This window comes from Colletotrichum abscissum (assembly GCF_030869225.1).
Source record: "Colletotrichum abscissum strain IMI 504890 chromosome Unknown Scaffold_81.1, whole genome shotgun sequence".
NCBI lineage: Eukaryota > Fungi > Ascomycota > Sordariomycetes > Glomerellales > Glomerellaceae > Colletotrichum > Colletotrichum abscissum.
The window spans coordinates 68,345-91,862 of NW_026850527.1; the positions used below are offsets into that span (position 1 = coordinate 68,345).

The 23,518-nt window shown below is 53.9% G+C and overlaps 8 protein-coding genes across 8 annotated transcripts; 7 read left to right on the top strand and 1 right to left on the bottom strand.

The window, feature by feature from the left end:
- Positions 1-3,982: 3,982 nt before the first annotated feature.
- On the top strand, positions 3,983-5,162 carry CABS01_16094 (tat pathway signal sequence; the record flags this gene model as incomplete). The annotated part of the gene is made up of 2 exons (XM_060549426.1): positions 3,983-4,386; positions 4,472-5,162. 2 exons carry the CDS (start codon positions 3,983-3,985, stop codon positions 5,160-5,162), a joined length of 1,095 nt encoding a protein of 364 aa, XP_060390209.1.
- Positions 5,163-7,434: 2,272 nt separating this feature from the next.
- On the top strand, positions 7,435-8,037 carry CABS01_16095 (uncharacterized protein; the record flags this gene model as incomplete). Its single annotated transcript, XM_060549427.1, has 2 exons — positions 7,435-7,611; positions 7,669-8,037. 2 exons carry the CDS (start codon positions 7,435-7,437, stop codon positions 8,035-8,037), a joined length of 546 nt encoding a protein of 181 aa, XP_060390210.1.
- A 570-nt stretch (positions 8,038-8,607) lies between these two features.
- Positions 8,608-12,156, top strand: CABS01_16096 (uncharacterized protein; the record flags this gene model as incomplete). Its single annotated transcript, XM_060549428.1, has 3 exons — positions 8,608-11,337; positions 11,391-11,482; positions 11,535-12,156. The coding sequence occupies 3 exons, from the start codon at positions 8,608-8,610 to the stop codon at positions 12,154-12,156; spliced, it is 3,444 nt and encodes a 1,147-aa protein (XP_060390211.1).
- A 952-nt stretch (positions 12,157-13,108) lies between these two features.
- On the bottom strand, positions 13,109-13,510 carry CABS01_16097 (uncharacterized protein; the record flags this gene model as incomplete). Its single annotated transcript, XM_060549429.1, has 1 exon — positions 13,109-13,510. One exon carries the CDS (start codon positions 13,508-13,510, stop codon positions 13,109-13,111), a length of 402 nt encoding a protein of 133 aa, XP_060390212.1.
- Positions 13,511-13,523: 13 nt separating this feature from the next.
- On the top strand, positions 13,524-13,811 carry CABS01_16098 (uncharacterized protein; the record flags this gene model as incomplete). The annotated part of the gene is made up of 1 exon (XM_060549430.1): positions 13,524-13,811. The coding sequence occupies one exon, from the start codon at positions 13,524-13,526 to the stop codon at positions 13,809-13,811; it is 288 nt and encodes a 95-aa protein (XP_060390213.1).
- A 2,348-nt stretch (positions 13,812-16,159) lies between these two features.
- On the top strand, positions 16,160-17,429 carry CABS01_16099 (uncharacterized protein; the record flags this gene model as incomplete). Its single annotated transcript, XM_060549431.1, has 2 exons — positions 16,160-16,578; positions 17,090-17,429. Coding segments are annotated over 2 exons (759 nt in total), but the record flags the coding sequence as incomplete, so codon positions are not given.
- Positions 17,430-18,082: 653 nt separating this feature from the next.
- CABS01_16100 (uncharacterized protein) lies at positions 18,083-21,003 on the top strand (the record flags this gene model as incomplete). The annotated part of the gene is made up of 3 exons (XM_060549432.1): positions 18,083-18,375; positions 18,615-19,352; positions 19,407-21,003. 3 exons carry the CDS (start codon positions 18,083-18,085, stop codon positions 21,001-21,003), a joined length of 2,628 nt encoding a protein of 875 aa, XP_060390215.1.
- Positions 21,004-22,447: 1,444 nt separating this feature from the next.
- CABS01_16101 (GDSL-like Lipase/Acylhydrolase) lies at positions 22,448-23,500 on the top strand (the record flags this gene model as incomplete). Its single annotated transcript, XM_060549433.1, has 4 exons — positions 22,448-22,661; positions 22,804-22,849; positions 22,911-23,099; positions 23,209-23,500. The coding sequence occupies 4 exons, from the start codon at positions 22,448-22,450 to the stop codon at positions 23,498-23,500; spliced, it is 741 nt and encodes a 246-aa protein (XP_060390216.1).
- Between the last annotated feature and the right edge of the window lie 18 nt (positions 23,501-23,518).

Here is a 23,518-nt window from a genome sequence, read left to right on the forward strand (position 1 = left end):
CCGTCCAGTGCTTCTGGGGACGGGGAGATGTGGACTCTGCGAGTTCCGAATATATTGATCTGCCCGCGCCGGCTGTTCGGGATGGCGACAGCTTGTTTTCTTCGGGGCGATCGTCGCGTCCCCTGCTTCTAGAACCCCCCTGGAAATGTGGAGGGAGGGCCCTCGAAGGGGTACTGGTACTCTGGAGCTTTGGGATATTTTTTTTTTGGCCTCAGCAATCATTCATTTTTCCCTATCCCGACACTGATCGCGTTGCTTGCATGGAAAATGCGTCTGTAGCTTCGTACTTATCCCAACATTGCGGTCGCAAATCCCATGGCTGTGAGAGAGAATGCGACGTTTACTTGTGAGACAGAGTGGCGCGTTGAGCAGATGAGGGATATCAATGGGGATGGATATCCACCTTTTTGCAATGGCAAAAGATTTGTTTCCCATCCACCGTGCCATCTTCTCTGCATGGCCGCTTTGCCACGGGCGCACGGCACAAGTGGTGAATGGGGAACGGGGAAGGGATCGATCTTCAACGAAGCGCGTGTTTCGTCCCAACTACAGTAAGATCGCACGCAGATGGTTCCCCCCGAAAAGGAGGAGACAAAAGCCCTTGAAGGACGAAGAGGGGGTTCATGAGGAGAAAACGGGTATCGGCAAAAAAGGGTTGAGTAGTATTCGTAGAACAGTACCACATGCGTGCGTATATGTGTACGTACTATATGTGTGTAAGTGTGTCTGAGAAGCATGAACTCTTCTCTTTTTGCGCTTTTCCCAATGTGCTGTGACGATGCGATGCAGGCGGTTTCGTCAGCGGCTAATATGAGCCCCGGCGTCTCGTGGGCAAGGGTGCCGAGGGATATTTAGGTACTACGATGGTTGACACCTCGAAGAAGCAAAAAAAAAAACCTGAAGACTATTAAAAGATAACAAAGGACAAGAAATAATCAGTCGGTCTAAATGTCTCATAATGTGGATCTTGGCGCCACCGCGCGTGCCCTGTTGTTCGAGGCGGCTCGAGGCTCGAACATTCCTGAGTGAGGCTGATGCGATGAGAGTAGGATCTGTAGGACTACGGTTTGCACGAAACTCATGAAAGTTGAGTCGAGTCCGAGGCTGAGTCTCATGGATTGGATTGAGTCCGTGTGACGAGAGAGAGTTGTTTGGTTTGAATAGAATCGGGGGAAATATGCTTGTGCGCAATGCTACGTGAGTGCGTGGCAAAGTGAGTGAGGTGAGTGGGTGAGTAGCCAAGGTGAGTGAGGTGAGTGAGAGTGTGTGTGATGTATCATGATGTGTGAGTGCGGTTGGGCAGATGTTTCAATTCAGCCTGTCTACAGTCTTGTCAGACTGTCCCCCTCGTGCGGCGTGCCCCTCCATCTGCCTCCCTCTTGCGAGTCCCGTCTTCTGGGTATGCCAATGTGTTCTGCAAATGTTTCAACCTCCCAAGCCCCTCGAGGGAACGTCGAACCCCACCAACCCACGAGCGACAGAGCCGATGCAGGGGCCGACGAAGTCAGGTCTCTAGCGCCCTCTCCTTTCTTGTCAGGGGGAAAAGGTTGCGTTAGTCTGAGGGAGTGACAGACAGCTGCGGGCGACTCTCGCTTACTCTGTCAGTCTGTCAGCGACTCAGCGCAATACCTAAGTTCACTTGAGCCTTGACTGCCGTCGCCTCTGCAGCAGCGTTCATCTGGTACCTTATCTTTGCCCCAGTCTGGGAAAGAAAGATACATGGATCAGAGCTAGAGCACCCACAGAAGCAGGGGGAGCACGGTGATGTACCATGGTAGCAGAGGTCTTCAGAGCCACTAAAGAAGAAAAGACTGGGAAAGAGAGCCGCCGCCGCTAAGGCGAGTGGGTGCCGCGTGCTCCAGACTGACGGGCCCCGCCGGCGCGGGAGCGAGACGATTGGACGTCCGTCCGCCCGCCCCTGGCATGGGGGGCCCGAGTTTCAGAGACGACCAACACCACACACCTTCACAACCGCCCACCCACCACAACCTAACGCCCGACTCCACGTCTAGAATCTTTGACATCCAACCCGACCTTCAAACGTCTTTCCATTTGCGGTCCTGTCTGTCTTTCGTCCTCCCTTGCTCTCGACCGTTCGTTGGCTGGCCCTTCTCCCCTGAGTAACTTCCTCTCCCCCCTAAGTTGTTTCCTTTTTACTCTCCCGTCCCATCTTGGAACCATGCAAGCCCCCTATACTCGTGCTATAGCCTATAGGGTACTAACGTGAAGGCAAAGCACCCATTGACGATCACCCTCTTTTTGCCCCTACCCGTTGAATCTACATGATGATCCCCCGGTCCCCAGTTTCTTCTTTCAAAAAGCACGCACAAACCCACCCTGCTCGCGCTGACTGCCACCTTCGACTTGGCTCTCGCCTCGGCAGAGCAGGCGACTCGCATGCTCCATGTACAGCACCCACCACACATATAACTTCTTCGGCACGGGAAAAGAACGAAACGGGCTGGACCCTCCCCTATCATCCCGTCTTCGCTTTATGGATCTCCCCCGGGGGCTCCCCTGGTAATTCTGTCAAGCCTTGGCGGGTAAACATATTGAAACAAGGACCTGTCGTTCGTTGGAAAGTGAACCCTCGAGCACACACTCGGCGCAACGCAACCACATACATGGAGACGTGGGGCAAGGACCCCCGGGAGTTGGGCCGAGATGGCATATAGACTGAGAAAGAGATGGGAGGCCAGGAAGGGAAAAAAAGTCTCACCATGGTTCCCAAAACCACCCTTACCCTTTGTGCGGCGTGTACGTGGCCTGGCCTCGGGTACCTAGAACTCGGTAGAACAGACGAGAGATGGAGAGATCAGATAGGTCACCTTTCATGATCCCCAAATGTTGTCCGGTGGCCGGGGTGCTTGCTCACCTTGTCACCCTCCCCACACTACCAGTCTACACCACAGGAAACCTCGAGCCGTATTTAGCTGGCTGCATTCCCCAATGTGGTTGAGGCTCATGAGTCCGTGATGTGTCGTGCTTAAACACTCAAGGACTCTGTTCAGCCTCCTTCAGACGTTTTTTCTTCGTCTTCTCTTCTCTTCTTACAGCCCCCTCGAGGCACTCATTCTCTTCTCTCATTCTCTCTCATCAGCCACCCAGGAGGCAGGCAACAGCCGTTTCAATCCTTTTCCGGCTGAAGTTATCGTCATCACCAGAGGTTTCACTCCTTCTTACAACCCTCTGACTCTTTTTTTGGTCCCATTCACCTTGCCTCATCTGGTCACCTTTCTTGCCAAGCGCAACGACACAAGTCCACCGGTCTCACTCACCGCGTCAGTCAGATCTTTTGAGCAAAATCAGGGTCCAGAGCGAGCAAACCAACCACGCTGTGCGTCATTGTCCATCTCACCATCACCGAGTCGACACGAGTCTCTTGGGAGTTTTCTTTCTTGCCCACCCTTTGAAGCTGAGGCCACCGAGATCCTCTCTCCTCAACACCCCACTACCAAGAGCTCCCAGCCGCATCGTGTGTGTCTCTCTACCCTTGGGTTTCCACTCCTTTGGACTATTGGAAAGGAAAAAACGGTTCAGATTCCTCAGAGGCCTTGGACCACCCCTCTTTTCTCCCTTTCTTGAAGGCTTGCCCAGACTTGGACGACGCAACACACCACACACACACGAGAAACTTCTCTCCTACCAACCACCTACAGTGACCGGCTCACTCCAGAACATACGACGACATTCATTTTCTTCCTACTTCACTTCATTCATCTTTTAGATGACCCTTTGACTCTCCCTGATCCCTTTTTTGATTCATATTCTTCAGACATCTTATCCTCCTTTTGTGGCTCTCATCGACCCTCATCCCAGCACTCGACTACCTACCTCATCCAGCCCGGCAGAGTTAAACCGAAAGGATACAAGCCAAACAGAACCCCGAAGAGGAACATTTCTCAAAAAGGTCTCAAACCCCTCCTTTCTTCCCTTTTCATCAGACAAGAAGGATCTCGATCTCGAGAGAATATCCTCAGCCATGCCTTCTCAGAGCATCAAGACGGTACTGGTGGGCGCCGCCGCCCTCCTCCTCTGCTGCCACACCGGGCCGGCCCAGGCACAGCAGCAGAAGTACGTCCCGCACGACAACTACGACAGCTCAAACTTCTTCAACGAGTTTAGCTTTTTCGACCAGCCAGACCCGACCAAGGGCTCGCAGATCTACACGAGCGCCGTGACGGCCAACAACAGCGGCCTCGCGGGCTACGCCCGGGGTGGCATCTACCTCGGTGTCGACTCGAAGACCAAGGGCCAGGGACGCCAGTCGGTGAGGGTCACGTCGAACAAGGCATTTGACACGGGCTTGTTCGTCGCTGATATCCAGCACATGCCTACTAGCAGTTGCGGTGTCTGGCCCGCCTTTTGGATGTTTGGTCCCAACTGGTAAGTTTGCCTTTGTATGAGTGCTTCATGAGTACTCCATGAGCCGTGGTGACGATATGTAATGGTTTACTGACATAGTTTACAGGCCCAACTCGGGTGAGATTGACATCATTGAGGGAGTCAACACGCAAGAGTCCAATGCCGTGACCCTCCACACGGGACCCGGTTGCAGCATCACCAACGACGGCACAATCTCCTCCACAACCCTCAAGGAAAAGGACTGCAACGCCGGCAGCGCCTCCACGGGCTGCGGCCAGTCGACCTCGAGCAACCAAAACTACGGCGACGGCTTCAACGCGATCGGCGGCGGCGTCTACGCCGTCGACTTCAACTCCCAGGCAATTTCGGTCTGGTTCTTCCCGCGCAGCGCCATCCCCGGCGACGTCAGCTCGGGCAACCCGGTTCCTTCCTCCTGGGGCCAGCCCCTGGCCAAGTTCAACGGCGGTTCCGGGTGCGACATCTCCTCGCACTTTAAGCAGCAGAACCTCGTCTTCAACACGGCCCTGTGCGGCGACTGGGCCGGCAAAGTATGGGAGCAGAACGCCGAGTGCACGGCGCTCGCGCCCCAGTGCTCCGACTACGTCGCGGCCAACCCGCAGGCCTTCACCGAGGCGTTTTGGCTCATCAACTCGGTCAAGGTTTACCAGGCTGACGGCGGCGCGTCGGCTGCCGCTGCTTCGGTTGCTCCCAGCGCGGCTGCTGCTGGCATTCCGACGGCGCTGCCTTCAGCACCGATTCCTGGCGTCTCGGCCATTCCTGGAGCAACTGGTTACTGAACTGAGCTACTCTTTTCCAAGAGCAAAGAGACACGAGATGCAGAATGGGGGTGGTAGGACTCATTTGACTCATTTGGAGTGAACGTTATACAGGTCTAGACTCAGGTGGTGGACGCAAGTACAAAGGCGTTTGGAGGCTGGTTTCTGTCATGGTCCCTTTTTGACGACATTTACGACACACTGTTTTCACTTCTTCTTCATCTACTGGATAGATGACCCCTTTTGAAACCTTTTTCTTTTCTTTTTCGAGGCATGATGGGAAGACATGGCGTTAGAGGGAGGAGATGGCTCCTTGGTACACGCATATACCTAGCTTTCGTTTTTCACACGTGGGTATCATCAGTAGATACCCCCGAATCAGACTTGTTGAACTGTTAAACTCTTTCTCCGTCTTTCTGGAACATGACAGCTGCCCTGGTCGTCGATTGAGTTCTGCATTGAGCGGGAAAACAGTGCTTGTTTCGCCAAGAAGCGCTCTACTCATGATGCAATTGAACCCCAGGCTCAAGCACCGTAATGTTGAGGCTGAGTCATGTCTAGAAACGATTCACTGACAAGTCAAGTAAAAAGGTTGAAAAGAAAAAAGACTTTTCAACGTCGTCGATCCAAACGCGGTCGTTAGAGATCTGACGGCCGTAAAAAGGGGAGGGGGGCTCTCGACTCAGTCGTTCGCATATAGTGCCGCCCGCCATCCGGAACAAGGTTCACTTGACGTCCCGATATGAGATGTCGTCTAACTTTGTAAAAGGTCGACGGCTAACAAGAGACGGCCATTGCTGTTGGTGTCTGCAAGGGAGCAAGGCTTTCGGCAGGTGGTGCCGAAATTATTAGATTTCATCGGGAGGGTCAACGTCCGATCTCCTGAGGCGGGGGTTGCATGAAAGTGGCAGAGCCCAATACTAGGTAGGGCCAAGGCTCGAAACACGCTCACAGGATTCCGTCAATATGGGTGACTGCGACTGCTTCGACCTCTTTTTTTTTTTGAGGCTACTGCAGCCGAGGAAAGGGGTAGTGTTCGAAGATGTCAGGTGGCACGGGGGATCTCGAAGCTTGAGTCGGACGCAACTTCTACTGGAGACTGAAGACTTCTCGTCATGTGGCTCTTACTTACTGTGTAAGGTAGGCTGCGAGCGAGTGATGGCGTCCCATGTGTTGCCTCTTTCGCGGATCTGGTCATCCGAAGAAAGTAATATGGGCTAGGAGTTGGGACTAATGGCGAAGCAATGAGGCTCATGGGGCGCCAAATGGCCAAGACGGGAACGACTCCGGGATCGCTTCTGGGCAGAATGTTGACGGGGGAAGTTTTAAGATGTTAAAGAAGTGGGAATAGAGACTCAAGAGAGTGACGGAAAAGTGGCCGTACCTTGCACTTTGCACCATCTGGTCGTTCCATCCCACCCGTTCCCATGAGCCTACCGGTGGCAGCCGCCCCACATTGTCCAGACAGGCAGGTAGCGATGGCCCGATCGGGTTTAGCTGCCATGGGTATGAGGCAGATCCACCATGATCTTCGACAGACTTCAAACTCGCAACAGCCACAAGGCCAAAACCTCCAACACACACACGAGAAGATGGAAGAGCCTGTTCGGTAGCCGACGGTTCGAATTGGCAGAACTTGCGCAGGTAACAAGTTACAAGTATGTAACGGCGGCATATGATTGGATCGTGGCTCGCCGAGAGAACAATCGACGTTGCTCGTCGATCCGCTACTTGGCAAAGAAGCTTGTCTCCTCGATGGAGTCCATCAGGGGTCGAACCTGGCTTTGGCTGGTCTTGTTGATGCAACCGCCCAACCCTTATGTTGCAGCCAGGCTCGGATGAGACGCCCATGAGCCATCACGGGCTTGTGATGCTGGTTCGGACGACTCAGGAGCAGGGCATCATCTATGGGGTTGTTTTGTGACGGATGTGAGATGAGGTGCCCTGTCAGACAGACGAAAAAAGAGTCGCCCGTCGAGCCACGAAGAGGTCAGAGGGAGGCCGCGGGGCCCACGGGCACAACCTTGCGTGTGGTTAGGATGGAGGAGACGAACATGAATAGACTGTGGTACTATAGGGAGTTTTGGTATAAGATCCTCCCGCTGCCCCGACCATCTACTGCCTCCTTCTTTTGCTCCTCTTATTATCAGCAATACATCAAACTCCATAATCAACCTTCCTCTCATTCATCACAGCAGCGCTGTTCCGTTCACTCTTTGCCGGACAATATCTTTATAACTGTAAATATTACTAGTACCAAACTATCCACGCCTTTCGACAACCTTCGAACAACATGTACTTCTCCAAGATCGCCGTTCTCTTCGCCCTGGCCGCTACTGGTCTCTCCGCACCCATTGAGGGAGCTGAAAAGCGCCAGGCCAAGCTTCTTTCCGTTCAGGACTACTCTCAGTTCCAAGTCTCTGACGGCACCGCTGGCAACGCTCTTGCTGAGGTTGCCCAGAAGTTCCCCGTAAGCTACCATCACACGCTTCCACTCGCGAGACGACGACGCTAACCGCTCCATTAGGTTGCTCAGATCAAGGCTGACCTTGCTGGAGTCAGCAAGGATGACTTGGCCATTCTCCAGGCGGCCCGCGTCGCCGCAGAGGGTGCCGAGACCGACGCCGGCGGTTTCAACGACGCCATTGCCAAGGCGTCCGGAGCCGATGCCGATGCCCTGAAGGTCGGCAAGATCAAGAACAAGGTGCTCAAGCTCCAGCTCGAGGTTCTCGCTCTCCAGGTGCAGCAAGCACAGGGCGCCAGCAACCAGGCCAAGATCGACGCCGAGCAGAAGAAGCTCGACAACAACGTCAAGACCGACACGGCCTCCAAGGGCAAGACCAGCCAGAGCGTCTCGTTCAGCGCCACCTCCGCGCCCAAGGGCAAGAAGAACTAGAGTTGTGAACTGCTTGCCATGATAGGCATGGTCGGTGTTAGAGAGCAACTTGAGAGTCGTTTGGCGTTATCCTCGTCTTGGTCATGATTGGGGTTGGAGGACATGGGACACGAAACATTGGCGATGGGAGTTTGCGCGCTGGGGAGCCAAATTTCTGATTTAATTCGTTGACTAAATAATTCAGATGATGTTGAGAGAGATGTGAAAATGAGAAACAATTATTGAGTTGGGTATTTCACAAAGCTATACCTTCTTTGACATCTGCTCGCAAAGTCGCACTGTTCTTTCCGCCTGGCGGAAAGCGCACAGAAACTGTGTCCGGCGGTCGTCTGCACTGTACTTAGGCTCCAATGCGTCTCCAAACTTACCTCGCCTCACTCACCTACTCTCACCTTCCTCTTACACTGAAACATCAGCAACCATCCAATCTCATCAACCTGTCACTTGCAAAATCCAAATTCCCATCTATACTCATTCAGGAGCAAGACTTACGCAGCTTTTTATGAATGATAAGTACTATTTTGCTTCTTGATCAACTGGACGCACTACGGTGGCCTGTTATCACGCTTGATGGCGTCACCATCGAGTTTCATTCCATTAGGAAGCCTTATCATCACGCGGGAAAACACTGAGCTTACAGCTGAAGAGTGGAAGCTGTTGGAGAAGAGATTCGGAAGATGGGGCATCATTGCGCCGACGAAACCTGCCAAAGGCGTCAGAGCCCCCAAGCCATTTGATCACGTAGAGGATACCTTCCTCTTGTCTGCGGCTTTCAAGAGCTACAAGAACCTGGTGGTCGAAGGATGGATCCGAGTCCATCTACTCATTCGCCCGGAGAGTGAGGAACGCGGAACTGCAAGAATTTATGTCTTGCCTGACGACGTCGACAATAAGGCCATCGACCGAGACCGCACTAAGCTAAGAAGATCACGCAGAGCGCTCATTGCCCAACTCGACTTTTCTCAAGAGGCCTGGTCTGGCCAGCCCACTTCGACTCCAACCACACTCGAACATGTCTTCAGAGATGAAAAAGACTCCCATGACTCAGCCTCGTTGCTCCAGATGTTCAACAGCATTCCTTCCCCGGACCCGGCGCCCCATGCTGTCACCAATCCATTTGAACAAGATGCCATTTACAACGTACTCGAAGGCAACCTGCCTGGTCTGAATGATACGTCGAAGCTTTATGACTACCAGCGTCGCTCAGCTGCGGTCATGATTCAGCGCGAAAGTGAACCTGGCCAGTTCCTGGATCCAAGAATTGCCAAAGGAATCGACCAAAATGGTGCAGCCTACTACTACGATACTAGCTCCGGAGCCCTCGTCAAGGAACCAAGGTTCTACGATGGTGTCAGAGGCGGTATATTGGCCGAGCAGATGGGCGCAGGCAAGACCCTGATCTGTCTGGCCGTCATCTTGGCGACTCGACATTTGTCCTCCCGCACCCCCGATATTTACCAAGGGAGCGACGTGCGCGTAAGGAGGAAGATTGGATCACTCGCTGACATGGCAGCCTCGAATGCCAACATCAAAGGAGCTCCTTGGAAGATCTTCTTCAACGTCTATGATGCGAACCAAGAGCTGGAGTACGACAAGTGCATAGCAGCAATCCGCCGCAACCCCAGCCGCTACCACGTCCCCGAGGAGCCTCCCAAGCGCCTTCGGCGGCATGAAAATTCTATTGGTAACCCGGCAAAGAAAGTCCGACACACTCATGCATCCATAGTGATCGTCCCCAACAACCTTGTTCAACAATGGATTCAGGAAATCGAAAAGCACATCGTCCACCCAGGAAACCCGGCGGGTCTTAAGGTCCTGAAGCTAACTAGCCAGAAGGAGGAAATTCCCAACTCTCAAGTCCTCGCAGCATATGACCTCGTCCTCATTACCCAGTCACGGCTCGATAGGGTATGGAGAGAAACTATGATGATGGGGTGTCCACTGGCAGAAGTCCACTTCAAGCGCTGTATAGTCGACGAAGGGCACAAGATAGGCTACGCGAAGATAAACAACAAGAGCAATGTCCTCCTGGCTATTGACGCACTTCACATCTCTGCTCGCTGGATTGTGACCGGCACGCCAGCCACTGGCTTATTCGGTGTAGACGACCAACACTTCAACGATACCCATCCCGACGACAAAAATAATACCGACAAGGCGGCAGCCCTCGCCGAGGCGGAAAAGGGAGATCTGGAGAAGATTGGCGCGATAGCATCGCTGTACCTCAATGCTCGACCTTGGTCCAATAGCGTACACGAAACAGGAGATACGACGGCAGATTGGGCAGTGTACGTGATGCAGCCGAAGCATAGCTCCCGGTCGACCGGCCGCATGGGGGTGCTGCGCGCTACACTGAACTCTCTCATCGTCAGGCATCGACTGTCGGAGCTTAACACCCTGCTTCCATCAGTCAACGAGAACGTTATTGTATTGGAAGGTTCATACCAAGACAAGTTGTCGCTTAACATCTTCTCGATGATGATCATCTTCAACGCCGTCCAGTCTCAAAGAGTTGACATGGATTACTTCTTCCACGCTCGTCAACGCAAGGCTCTGCTCCAGTTGGTTCACAACTTGAAGCAATCCAGTTTCTTCGGTGGTGTCTTCTTCGCTAAGGACGATATACTCAAGGCACTCGAAACTGCAGAGACTTTCCTCCAAGAGAAAAAGGTTCTCATCAGCGAGAAAGACGAAGCTCTTCTGAAACAGGCCGTTGAAGTTGCCCACGTTGCCATCGAAAACCAACTCAAAGACTTCAGCAACAAGTATAACGAGGTCCCCATCTTCATCCGCGACTTTCTCCCCAATGGCGTGGGCTCTGCCTGGTCCCTCGACGATCGAGACGCTAATCCTACTTGTACCGATGCTGGCATGGTACTTACCGCGCAGAAGCTGATCGCCTCTGCCATGGGTAAGCCCACGAAGCTGAATAGTCTACTCAACGGTCAACTGGAATTTGAGGGTCGTAAAGAGCAAGCCGATCAGATCATGTCCGGGGCACAGGGTGTCGCAGTTGACCACCGGCCGTCAAAGTCTCCAGGGGTTCTCGCTGGCAATACGAGACTGGGAGGTGAACGGGTTGCTCGACACCTGAAGTCTACTGCCTCGAAGCCCGCTGAGCCCGTGCCCGAGCTGGAGCAACTTCCAGACGATCTGAAGAAGGCGATGCTGGTTTCCACCGTGTCAGCAAAGCTCTCATACCTTATCGACGCTGTGGTCGAGCACCAAGAAAAAGAGAAGATGATCATCTTCTACGAGAATGAGAATGTGGCATGGTATCTGGCGGGTCTTCTTGAAGTAGTGAGTTTGAGCATTTCGACGACAGGTGATTCCGAATTAACATTGTGATCCAGATTCACGTGCGTCACCTGATTTATGCCAGCAAGCTCACGTATGCCCGGAAGATGGAGTACGTGGATACTTTCAATAACAACCCTACGATCAGGTTCGTTTTCAGTGGACTCTCGTTTTTTTGCGTATGCTAAGAAAATATCCAGGGTCATTCTCATGGACTTGTCGCAGGCCGCTATTGGTCTCGACATGAGGGCTGCCTCGCGAATCTACTTTATCAACCCCGTTCTGAACCCCCAGATCCAAGCCCAAGCCATTGGCAGAGCCCGGCGCATCAGTCAGCAGAAACCCGTGACGGTCGAGACGCTCGTCCTCCGGGACAGCATCGAAGAAGTCATCATGGAGCGCAAGAAGACCATGTCGCAGTTTGAGCATTGGAAGTGCAAGTCCATCATAGACGACCAACCCATCTACAACTGGATCTTGAACGTCGGCATTATACCTCTTCCAAAGGACCAGAAAGCTTACTTGGCGCAGGCCATTCCGCTGAAGCGCCCTCAGCCAATCTTTGGCAGCAGTTTTGCTGGCGGTCAGTCTTCGGAAGAGGATACTCTGGCAAATGGCACGGAGATGAAGTCGACGGTGGTCAAGGATGAGTTGGCAAATGGTACAAACATGGGCGGTCTTAAGCGCCCGCGTAGTTCCAAACCTGAAGGCAACGGAGACCTGGGAGGGGAACCTGCCAGACCTGTGCGCCGCCTGCGCTTCTCTGCAGAGGACAAGGAAATGAGCGATGAACAGTCCCCGCCAAAAGTGCGATTTTCATAGCACTTTTCTAGAGTTCAGGGTGAACTCAGCATGGCGAGTGAAATTTGGGCGTGTGGCCCGGATATCGTGCGGTACTTTTAGGTGGCTGCTTTCTACGACGGGTGAGGTTTGTTGGATTATGTTTGTATAGCGCTCTCGAGATACCAACTAAGCTGCACATGGATGCAGCAGCAATAAGAATCGTTTCTACTATCACTGTTTGAAGATTCTCTTACTTTGCGCAATTAACCTTTTGTTAGTGATACCTTGGTCAGAGTCATTCCTCATCGGTTCGCATGAGAACCGAGTTCAACATCAAGTGCAGTAAACGCTGTTGCCGGAGGAACGCGAGGTATTTCTAACAACATCACGACACACTGTTTTTGTTTCTCGGCGCAACATCATGTTGTTGCCGGTGTTGTTGCCAAGCGAACTTCTTCAGTCCGAGAGGCGGCGGCCCCTCTGAAAGGACCTATTCATAGTGATAGTGCAGACAGGTGCCGAAGTCCGAGGCCGGCCCGGGACGGGGACCAACGGGGAAATGCATTAGCTATTTGCTCTCTCTTGAGCCTCTACTCACCTTGAACGGAGACGCTTCGTGCAAAAGTTGCGTCGGTTGTTTTATGTTTGTACTACCCTCTCTAGCTGACAGCGGAACCCGGTCCACGGCAAGACTCTGTAGCGCGGCCGCTTCGACCGAGGGACTGGGAAAGGCCAAGCGAGATAACCTCGTGGGTTTTGGGACTGGGTTCAGACGTTTTTCGTGTGGTGCACGGAGGATGAGAACAGACGAGTGAACAGACACTCGAGGCATGGCTAAGTCACGGATGAGGGGACGTGTGTAATGTGAGGTTCAACGACCAACGTATGATAAACAAAAGAAAGGACCGGCACAAGAGATTGCATCGCTTGGGGGTTTCCCCCCCCTTTCGCCCAGGCGGCTGTGGGATGCCGTATGTTGGCTATTCACATGTCATGTCCTTCTTGTTTCTTGGAAAAACAAAACCGGTAACTCCGTGGCTTGGATCTTGCGGATACGTAAGCCCAACAAAGGAACCGTTAGGACGGATGACAACGGGCACGAAACGATGATGCAATGCGGAGGTCTCGGCAAGAAGGTTTCGATGGAGATCGTGGACCCATTTTGTACATACACAGTAAGGTAAGGTGCGATCCACAGGATGCAATATGGAAGGAAAAAAGAGGCTGGGGATGATACCTGCACTTTTGGATGACACAGACGCTGGGGATTTGGGGAAGGAAGGGACCCAGACAAACCCCCATGTTCGAAACGATTTTGTCTCTCCACTCCGTGCCTGCCCGTCGAGCACAGAGAGAAGAAAGGAAGGGAAGGAAGGAAAAAAAAAACCCCCATGGCATGACATGACATGACGCCTTCCAAGTTCCGTGAAACTGTCAACCTTTACCCGAGCATGGCAACGGAAGGCAAGAACGACAAGCTAGGTAAGGCAAGCAAGGCTCAGGCCGAGGAAGAAACAGAGGGAGGCGTTTCTCTGCCCATCCTGTCCGCTTCAGTTGAACCGACGATGCACATCTACCAAGAGAGCCTCGAACTTGCATCAGTTTCGACAAACCGCCGCGCAATCGTGGAGACCTCTGAACAGCTTGACGCAGGTGACTTGACTCGTTTCACGATTTTCACCTCCCTACAATGATCATTGTCGATAACGAACCAACGATGAATGCTCCTTTCAACTCCTTCGCCCCCTGTTTCCTCCCCAAATTCCAGAGGTTGGGTGGTTCGTCTGAGGTTAGCCGCTAAAAGCCCACCTCAAACTAAGACAGAAAGCAGCAGGGACGCCCGTTGAAACCGATTCTCACCACGGCAACGAGCTTACCCGAACGAGTTACCTTGCTCCGATCTCTCGGGACTATCCATTCTCGCGTTCTTTTGCATCGCTCCACGGCCTCTGCGAATACAGCAAGATGTCCTCGAGGCTCAAGGAATGCAATAGAAGGTTATATGGATATCCGTGAACAATAAGAACACTTAGGCACTATAGTCACTGTGTCCACGAACCACACAAGCTATCGAAGCGGGATGTGACGATCGATACCTACCCAGCTATGAAGCAGGCCAGTCGTCGCAGGCCACACGGCACGGGAATGCAGACGCGGAAGCGGCAACGGGATGCGCGTAAGACGTCCAGCCCAGATTGACGAGGCGACTTTGATGCGACCTCAGCACGCGCTATGGCGCCTGGGGGTTCACAGTATCACAGGGCTCTGGTGTTGGTGCAAGCAAAAGCTGGAGCCTGGCAGAGCTGGATGCTGGGAAAATGGAGCCCCTTGACTAGGTATTGCGCTTTCGGTGTGTCGGCCTTGGAGATGGGATTTCCAGGATAAGTGAGTTTTGTCCCACTTCAACTTCCTGGTTTTCTGTTCCTGTTCCTGGATCAGTGCTGCGGCCAAGGTACACAAAGGCCGTTGTCTATCTGAACGGCTGCAGCTTGCAGGTTCCAGCCCCGTCTGTGCCAAAGAAAACTTGCGTGGTCAGAAGAGTCCCGTCATGGCTAGCTGCATCAAACACCCCTCCCTCATCGACTTTCCATCTGGTCTGCGCTGCAGGGCGAAACGGGACTGCTAGTTGGCCCCAGCCCAGCCTCCCGCCGACACGCCACTGACCGAACTGATGTGATGGTCCGGACGAAACGAGGTCAGAATGATGAGACGAGGTGGTTCAGAGGGAGGATCAAGAGCTACGCATACAGGATCTATTTGCCCGAGGTGGACGCCAGGCTCGTTCACCCTGCCTCGGTGGCCTGTCCCTGTCTTCCTCCCTCTGAGTCGACGAGTCAATTATCAGCCAGTGTGTTTTGGGCAGTGAGATGTGCGCAACTCTGAATGGACTGGCTGTGCAGCATCAACATCGCACATGATGATACGGATATTACTGGATGTCGGCACGGTTCGTCGCAACCCCGCGAAACAGAGCCAGGGCAAGATGCCATATGCCTTGGCTTCCTCCGGGCCGCTCATTCGTCGCCTTCGGTAGTCGTCGTGGCTGGTCTCCCGCTCCGCCACTCAGGGAATGGCCTGGAGCTTGAGTGAGAGCTCCAGAACATCACCAACCCTGTCGGGCTGTTAACCTTGTTTTTCCCAGGCAGCGGGTACAAGTAATCCACGCCAGAAATGTGGGTGCTTCCATTGTATTGAGTCGAGTGCCTGGCAGCTGCGAGTCGCTGCGACCCATCGTCGATTGCCTGGAGCTGGAGGCGCGAGACAAGCTAGACGAGGGGGATAGAGGGGTTAGATTACCCACATTCCAATCATTCATGCGACTAAGGCACCTCCCAGCCGCTGCAGTGCAGAATGTTGCCGCCATATTGCGTTGCTTTGCGCAGCTCTAGTAAGGGCTTTTGGGAGTGGAAGGACCGGGAGTGCGTGAGCGCCGAGCAGGGCTCTGACTTTTTGTCTTGGGACCACGAGGTCCAGATCCCAGGCCGCAGACCGCGATTTGATGGGATATTTCGAGCGTGAGATGGGGTTCTTGAGTTCAAATATAATGCACCCATATGCATGAAGGCTGCAATCTGGAAGGCCCTCGCCCTCTTGCTTCCCTCGTCTTCTCATCTTTCCCCTTTCCACCCTCGTTTCGTTGGTATTGACAGGTTATAGTTGTTGGCTCTTATTGTTCGGTCTCTACTCCCCCTCGTCTCCCCTTTCCGGCTCATCCATCATCGCAAGTTCGCAACAGCATCCTACTCTTGATGATGCTCTTGGGTTGGCTGAAGCGGGTCGGCTACTGAATTGAAAACCCACCCTCGCAACAACGGCAACTGGCCAAGCTATCCCCACGTCCGGTATATTAAAATTACGGCACAACGACCTCATGAAGGCCAAGGTTGCAACCCCCTTTTGTCCGTTGAAATAAAAGGTGTGGCCTCGTCGTTCAGCCCAACTTTGGTGGTAGGACTGCGGCTGAGAGGAAGAGAGCGCAAAGAGTCGGTAAGAGCAGCAGCATCAGCATCAGCAGCAGCAACACGACGGAACTCATCGAGGTTTGGACGGCACGTGGAACGGTCCGAAAGAGACGAACGAGACGACAGAGAACAAGGAGAAGAATATCAGTCGACTAGATATATCGGCAAGCGACGGTCACGAACCTCGGATCATGGACGGCACAATGATCAGCGGACGTCAGTACTACGAGATCCCGCCTGCGGGCCAAGCGATCACGACTTCCTACAAAGGCAACCGGCGGTTCGATCCCGACTACGGACTCAACTACGGGCACCACAGCTACGCTATCGAACAGAAAGACTACCGGGCGGCCCGGGCAGTCTCTGGCAGTGGCCTTGGGCCAGCGGGTGCAAGGCAATCGCTGTCAGCGCTGGACGACAAACGTGCCAACGAAATTCGACATGGCGTCTACGCACACGTTTTCCTGGATGTCAAAAATAGCAGCAAATCAGAAGCTCCGTAAGTCTCTCTTTTCTAGTGGTTGGCCCCATCTTTCAGTTTTCAACACTATCGACGACTGCATTTTCCCCATCGTTCTATGTACACCACTGGTTCCACGTACTGGCTCCTCTACTGCGTCGTTGATTCGCTGGCCTGTTTGTTCTACTGCTTCTTGTCGCGCGCCTTTTTTTCTGTTTAACCACTTTACTTTGCATCGTTCCGCTTGGCCTCGTATTCACTGCTGCAAATTTATTTTTTCCTCATTCACGCGATCCGTCACCTGCTGCGTCTGGGATTTCGTTCCTGCACGGCTCGACATGAGATGGCGATGGCGCTGGGCTGTGGTTGCTCGTTTTGGTTCATCCCATTTTCCCGTTTCTACATCACCCTGGCCATATTCTTTGGCTGTTTCTTCCTCTTCGGAACTGTTCTGCTTCTGCCCACATGAAGCACATCGATGACGCCTCGGCCCACGGCTCGCGAGTGGGAGTCGCGTCGTTCGACCGACGAAAGTGCTGAATGGGGGCAGCCCCACGCCTCATTTATTATCGATCCCGAGCCTTTCTTTCCAAGTGGATCCGGACCCAACGGAGGCTGCTTTAGGAAGCGTCGTCCAGACGTGGAAATCCGAGATCTTTTCTCTAGTGTCTATAGCTCTTGACACCGCGGGCACGCTTCTGGCAAGACCGGCAGATACGGATAGGCACTCGGCCTACGGCCTACTGCAGGAGATTCCAGCCCGACTGAACAAGCCACTTCCTACGATGCCGTCAAGTTCTTCCGGTTGGTTTGTCCTCAAGATTACGTCCCCACGAGATCCTCCTGCCCAGGCTGGGCGGGGCGGAGACAGAGTTACTTGTCACTTCTGAGATGGGAAATGCATCGACGCACGAAATGGGAGCTCGGATTACTCTGTACCCACGACTTTCCTCTTCCACGTTTTCCCCTGCCATGACCCCTGCATCTCGTCTCCAGCTTCAGTTGAGCGTTGCGGATCCCATGATCGAATGATGGTGCTTTCATCCTTGCGTCGTTATCAAGATTCACCTCCCCTCCCCTTGTTTCGCGGATTCTCAAACGCAGTTTTGGAGGCTTCAGTGTAACTCTTCAGGATGGACGGCTTGCGGCTTGCCATCTGCGGGAGCCATCGCAACGGGGCCCGGCAGAACGGAGTGCCTAGAGACCGCCAGGAGCTTGTCCTAATTTCCACCAGGAACAGTGGCGCGCGTCTCTGCCAGTTGCAAAGCAAGGCAGAATTGCGCTGCTACCCGCCAAGCGGCAACGCCACGAGACAAGTTTTGCTTCTCTGCCTCTTTCTGTCCCTCTTCGCGCCGCACGTAGTGTAAGCCCTAGCGCAAGTGCTAAAGTAGGGAGTTCTTGTCATCGCGCCCACGTTGCTGGGTTGCGCGACTCGGCTAGCTCGTCACTGCGTATCTGCACTGCGTTATCCGTAGTCGCCGCCCAACATCGCAGCCTTGGGGCGCTCCTAGTTCTAAGTCCTCGGTAGCTCGAGATACGGCTGATGAGTGTTTCCCCTTCGAGGCGGGCCAACAAGGGCCAAGGGTCAAGGGGGTCTTTGAGGAAGGACGACCCCCAAATCGCTCCCTCACCCCCCCTAGACAATGGGATGGGCGACCACTCATCAGACTCCATCTGGATAGGATCATCAGAGCGAGCGCCGGTCCGGGCACAGCCCACGCACCTCTCTGCCCGCGCAAGCCTCTGTCGAATCCAGGGTGCACTTGCAGATTGCCCAGCGGTAGCCTCCTTGGTGTGTGCCGGTGCCGTTCTTTGCGTGTCCTTTTTTGGCTCCAGGTTCTAATTTCCTTCTCTCTTTTTTTCCCTTCTCTTTCCTCCAAGTCTTTCGTATTAAACTTGACAGAAACCCCCCGTCACGTCACGTTGGCGCCTTTCGCTCTTTTGTTTCTGGGATTTGCTTGTTTTCCGACTACCTGTTCCATTCTTGGCTTGGAACTTTGCCCGCTGCCGAATTCCGTTTGCTGGATGATCCCTGAAGTACCTTCGTACTAACACGACCTGTCTCTTCTCCATAGCAACCCGAGACCTCTTCAACACAAGAGGCGAGCTTCTGCTGCACCTGCTGCTTCCAATTACATCCTCCATGATGGTAACCGTCTGAGAGTCCCTGGTCGTTTCGCTCCGCGTCCAGCTATCGCCGCCTCCGTTTCCGTCCCGTCGTCTCCGCTCTTGACCGCCAGTCACGGACCTGCTCCGGCGTACTTCGGCGCTCCAGAATTGTACCACCATAAGGGTGAACAGCAACAGTCTACAATGGCCACGATGGCTACAACAGAGCCCGCGCGCTCAAGTCCGCGCATCGCCCGGGTGCCATACGCCTTGCAGACGGCTCCTTTAGATTCGAAGCTCATTTGCGAATCACTACCTACCACGGCTCTCAACAGGCCAAGGAAGCTCTCTCAGGCATCAACCATCACCGTTACGAGTATCAACAGCCCGAGAGAAAGCTTTGAGACACGATCCAGAAGCTCTTCATACGGCAGCCACAGGACAAGCATCGATTCGAGCCCCACTATGTGGAGGCCCGACTACATGTACTCGAGGCCCAGTCAGACGACTGTCTTTAGAAAAAAGGCGAAGCCTGGGGAAATCTTTGCGAAGCTGCCCGGAGAGGTTTTGGAGCTGATCCTGGGCGAGCTCAAAAAGCTGCATCTCGAAAAGCCTACGGAAAGCTGCGCGACATGTTGGATGAGGGATGTCTGCTCGGTTACTCTCACGGCGAGGAAATGGTGCAAGTTTGCGCGAGTGGCATTGTGAGACTCACACCTTCGCCACGACCTCGCTATTTGGCTAACAGCGTTTCTCAGGTATGAAGATATTCAACTCGTAGGAGCCGATTTAGCATCTCAAAAGAAGCGGCATAAAGTCACGTTCGGCTCGCGCATGATGCTCCTTAGACGGACACTGAGAGCGAACTCGTATCTCGCCGGACTCGTTCACACTCTCAAGGTTCCAAGCCCCCCTACCGGGGTCTTGCTGGAGGACTATCACGATCAGGTTGCCGCGCTGATCATGGCATGTCCTAATTTTGAGCGCCTCATCGGCCTTCACCCCCATTATAACCACTCGTACAGCAAGCTCTTGCATGCGCTCTCGTCGCGCAAGCGCCTCAAGCACATGGATTGGATCGTCGAGCCCTCACCCTTTCAGCGACAACACCGATTCAAGTCGAGCTCGGGTAGTAATGTCGCCGCGATGACCCAGGCAACCTACGATGCTTCCGTCACACCCGGTGACCTGCAACCACACCAGAGTGCAGCATTTCTCGATTTCCACGTCGACTGGGCCCACCTCACGACTTTGTCGATTCACTGCCTCCCTGGCGCTACCCTTACTCCGGATAACCTCATCAGCTCAGCACTGATGCACCTAACGTCTCTGCAGCACCTTTACCTATCATGGATGCCGGTAACCGCCTTTAATGACAGCACCCTGCTCTCACTCCCTCCCTTGCGTACACTTTCACTCACCCACGTACCGGGTGTCACTAGCAGCGGCATTTCTGCTTTGGCTACCCTCCCAACGAGCCAGGCGATCCAGAAACTGACTCTACGCCACACGAACCTCGATTCCCTGCCCGCCTTGGCCCGCATCTTTTCCAACTTTACTCACCTCGAGTCTTTTACCCTCGTCCAGACCTTGGCGCCCATGCTCCCGGAGGACACATTCATTTGGCTCATGCCATACCTTGCCTCCTCGTCCCTCCGTAAGCTTCACTGGGACATCACGAGCAACACGACCCAAGCCAATGCCGCCGACTCCATCCTTGCCCGCAGCATCGCCGCCGACGGGTTCCCCTCCCTACGCAGTCTCCGCAGCCCCAACGATCCCGAAGGCATCTTTCAAGCCCTCTGCCGGCCGCAGGAGAGGACAGACAGCGCCAGCGATCGGTTCCGCGGTCCCAACGGACCCGCCCGGAGCTCCTCATTCCCCACCCCCAGCACGACCCACAGCCCCGTCTCGCCGACGAAGCCGTCCCGCTCGCCTACAGCCCCCGCGTCCCCCGTCATGAGCGACGCCCCTCGCGAATGCACCAACCTCCACGTAGCCCGGCTCGCGGCGCAGGCTCGTCTCGAAGCCGCGCGTGCAGCGCTGCCGAGGTTCTTCTTGAACGTCATCGACGAGGACGGCACGGTGCTGGAGAAGTATGGACTGGCGGCCTTCATCGGCACGGTAGAGAGCCGCATCACGTATAACCTGCGTCCTGACCCGGGCGCCAAGGACGAGCGCGGCGGGCTGGTCGAGATTGCGGATCTGACAGCTGACAACGGCGAGGAGATCGCCGTTGGGCGAGAAGGCTGCCAGGGACGGTGGAACGCGTCTTCGACCGTCTCAGACAAGAAGGATCGGGAGAGGTGGTGGCACACAGAGAGAGGCCGCTGGCAACAACCGGAGCTCGCGTGAAGTGCGAGTCAGCCTCACGATGAGCGTCACATTTTATTTCCTTGAACGTCTTTGATGACACGGCCAATTTCATGATATCCAAATTGTCGCAAGGGCCCGGGGGAATTGGGTCAAGATGCCTCCAAGATACCAAACGAAACAGCAGGGAAAGATACACATTTAACGTATGTAATGTTTATAACGGTATTCATAACTAAACGGTTACGATGGGCAAGTGGAAGAAAGAGGAGGATGTACATAGAAATGGAAACTTTCAAGTTTGTAGTGTAATACCACACACAATTCAATATCTACACACGGTCGAAATCCACATTGAACAAGGTCGTTTTACTGAGCTGTCAGTTTTTCCAAAGAAAATGGCTTCTGAGACAAGGCATGAGAAGGACCATGTGTTTTGGCCACTACGGAGCCAAACCCGCTCAGTCCAAAGAGACGCAAAGGCACGTATCGAGACGGTAGTTTCCATTCACTCGGGTACGAAACACACCTCAACGCAGAAGGCGAAGCGTTTTTGCACTGCCCCATTAGAAAAACCACCGTGTCGCTGTTGCCTGAGCACTCTTGTCTCGATTTACCCTGCCTTACGTGAGGCGAGGTGAGGTCCAGTCGTGGTTGCTGACTGCTCAAAGCTAAGTTTCCTTGGGTTTCGTTGCCTTCCATACGAAAGTCAGCACGCTGGAGTTGAGGACCCAAGCGCCGATTAAAACGTCCAAGGGGAGCCTGCCCGGTTGCAGCAGCCACCAACCCCGCCCCCACCACCAGTTCACACTCTCTGCCCCGTTAAGTACCACCTTAGGTAAGGTGTGACTGCCTGCCTATCGGCGTGTCTCCCCCTACAATCGGTAAGCTGCCTGCCCGCCCATCCGCCGCCCATCCACCCCACCTGACCTCTGTCCAACTTCATGCTATTCCGTCAGCCTGCTTGACCTTAGACGACAATTTAATGCCTGTACATCATTTGGATAACACTCTACACGAACCAGCCATTCATCTCAGTACTGAGCGGATCAATATCTGCGCGAACACTTGCCTTTTTTTGAACGTATCAACTATCTTCTCGGGCGACGCTTGATCTTTGCTCTGCGACTTCGACGGTTGAACACACACCCCCTGCTTCTCGGTGACCGCTTCCCGGGGGCTTGTGGTTCTACGCTCAACATCTCGCCTCACTTTCCCGGTGTTTAGCGAGCTTCACTCTGGTCAAAATACCAATATCCGGATCTTAAGTGAACTGAGGTCAATATATCAGGACCTGGAGGCCGAGAAAGAGATTGGGAAAAGGCCGACGGCAGTTTACAAGCCTACCGTGAACGGCGCGGCGAACTTGCGCAGGTACCTAGGCAGAATCCGACCAAACCGACACAGCAACCGATAATACGATAAACCTCAGTAGACGAGGACCACCAAGACTTGTGAGAAAGACAAGGGAGCCGGAGATTTCAAAATGTCAAAGGACAAGACCCTCCGCATCTTTTGCTTCGGCGACTCGCTGACGGCCGGATACTCGTCCTACGGGGCCGTCTACCACCCCTACTCCATCGCCCTCACAAAGCTGCTCGCAGTGTACCTGTCCGACACGCAAATCGTGGCGACGGACAACGGCATGCCCGGGGATGTCGTTTCGCAGGGAGCCTTTGCGCAGCGTTTTGACAGCGAGAGTTCGTACTTTTGCCTTTCCATCATCATTCAGTGTTATTACGTCGCTGCAATGTTCTATCACGACTTCCTCACCCCTACTCTCATTTCATCTTATCTGCCCGGCTTCCGGGAGATGAAATACTTGCTAATTTCATGTTCTAGTGAGCCAAGCACAATACGACTGGGCAATCATACTGGGAGGCACAAAGTACGTTCAACATATACGTAGATTTCCCTGAAAGCCGCCTCATACTAACGAGATGCACCAGCGACCTTGCATTTAACGTGCCGCCAGATAGGATATTTGACTCACTCCGGGGAGTATACGACTCCGCCATTGCCAAGGGTAGCAAGGTTCTTGCCTTGACAGTCCCCGAATGTGCAACCAAGAGTGAGAAGCTGGATGCCCGCCGGCGACAGCTCAACAACGCTATCCTCACCCATCAATCACCAAATTAGTATGTCTTGCCCTTAACACGTATTCTCTCTCGTTGCGTTTTTCCCATTGTGTCTTTCCGTGTACAGGAGAGAATTACACAGCAAACGTACTAATCGCCAAACACCCAGCCACGCCTTCGATCTTAATCCGAGGATCCCATTCCACGCCCTCACCGATCGGGAGTGCAAAAGATACTGGGACGACGGCCTGCACCTGACACCAGCGGGCTACGACTGGATGGGCACGCACATTGCCGAAGCCCTCCGCGACGTTGTAGAGCTCGAGCGCAATCCTCAGTCCAAGAGAGCGCGTAGGGCGCGGCGCAACGCCGAGGAGCAAATCTCCTTTGACGAGGAGGACGGCGATCCACACTCGCTCAGCGAGGGTTATGTGGTCGTGCGGATGAGAGACTTGAACTAGATACCTTTTTTCTTACTT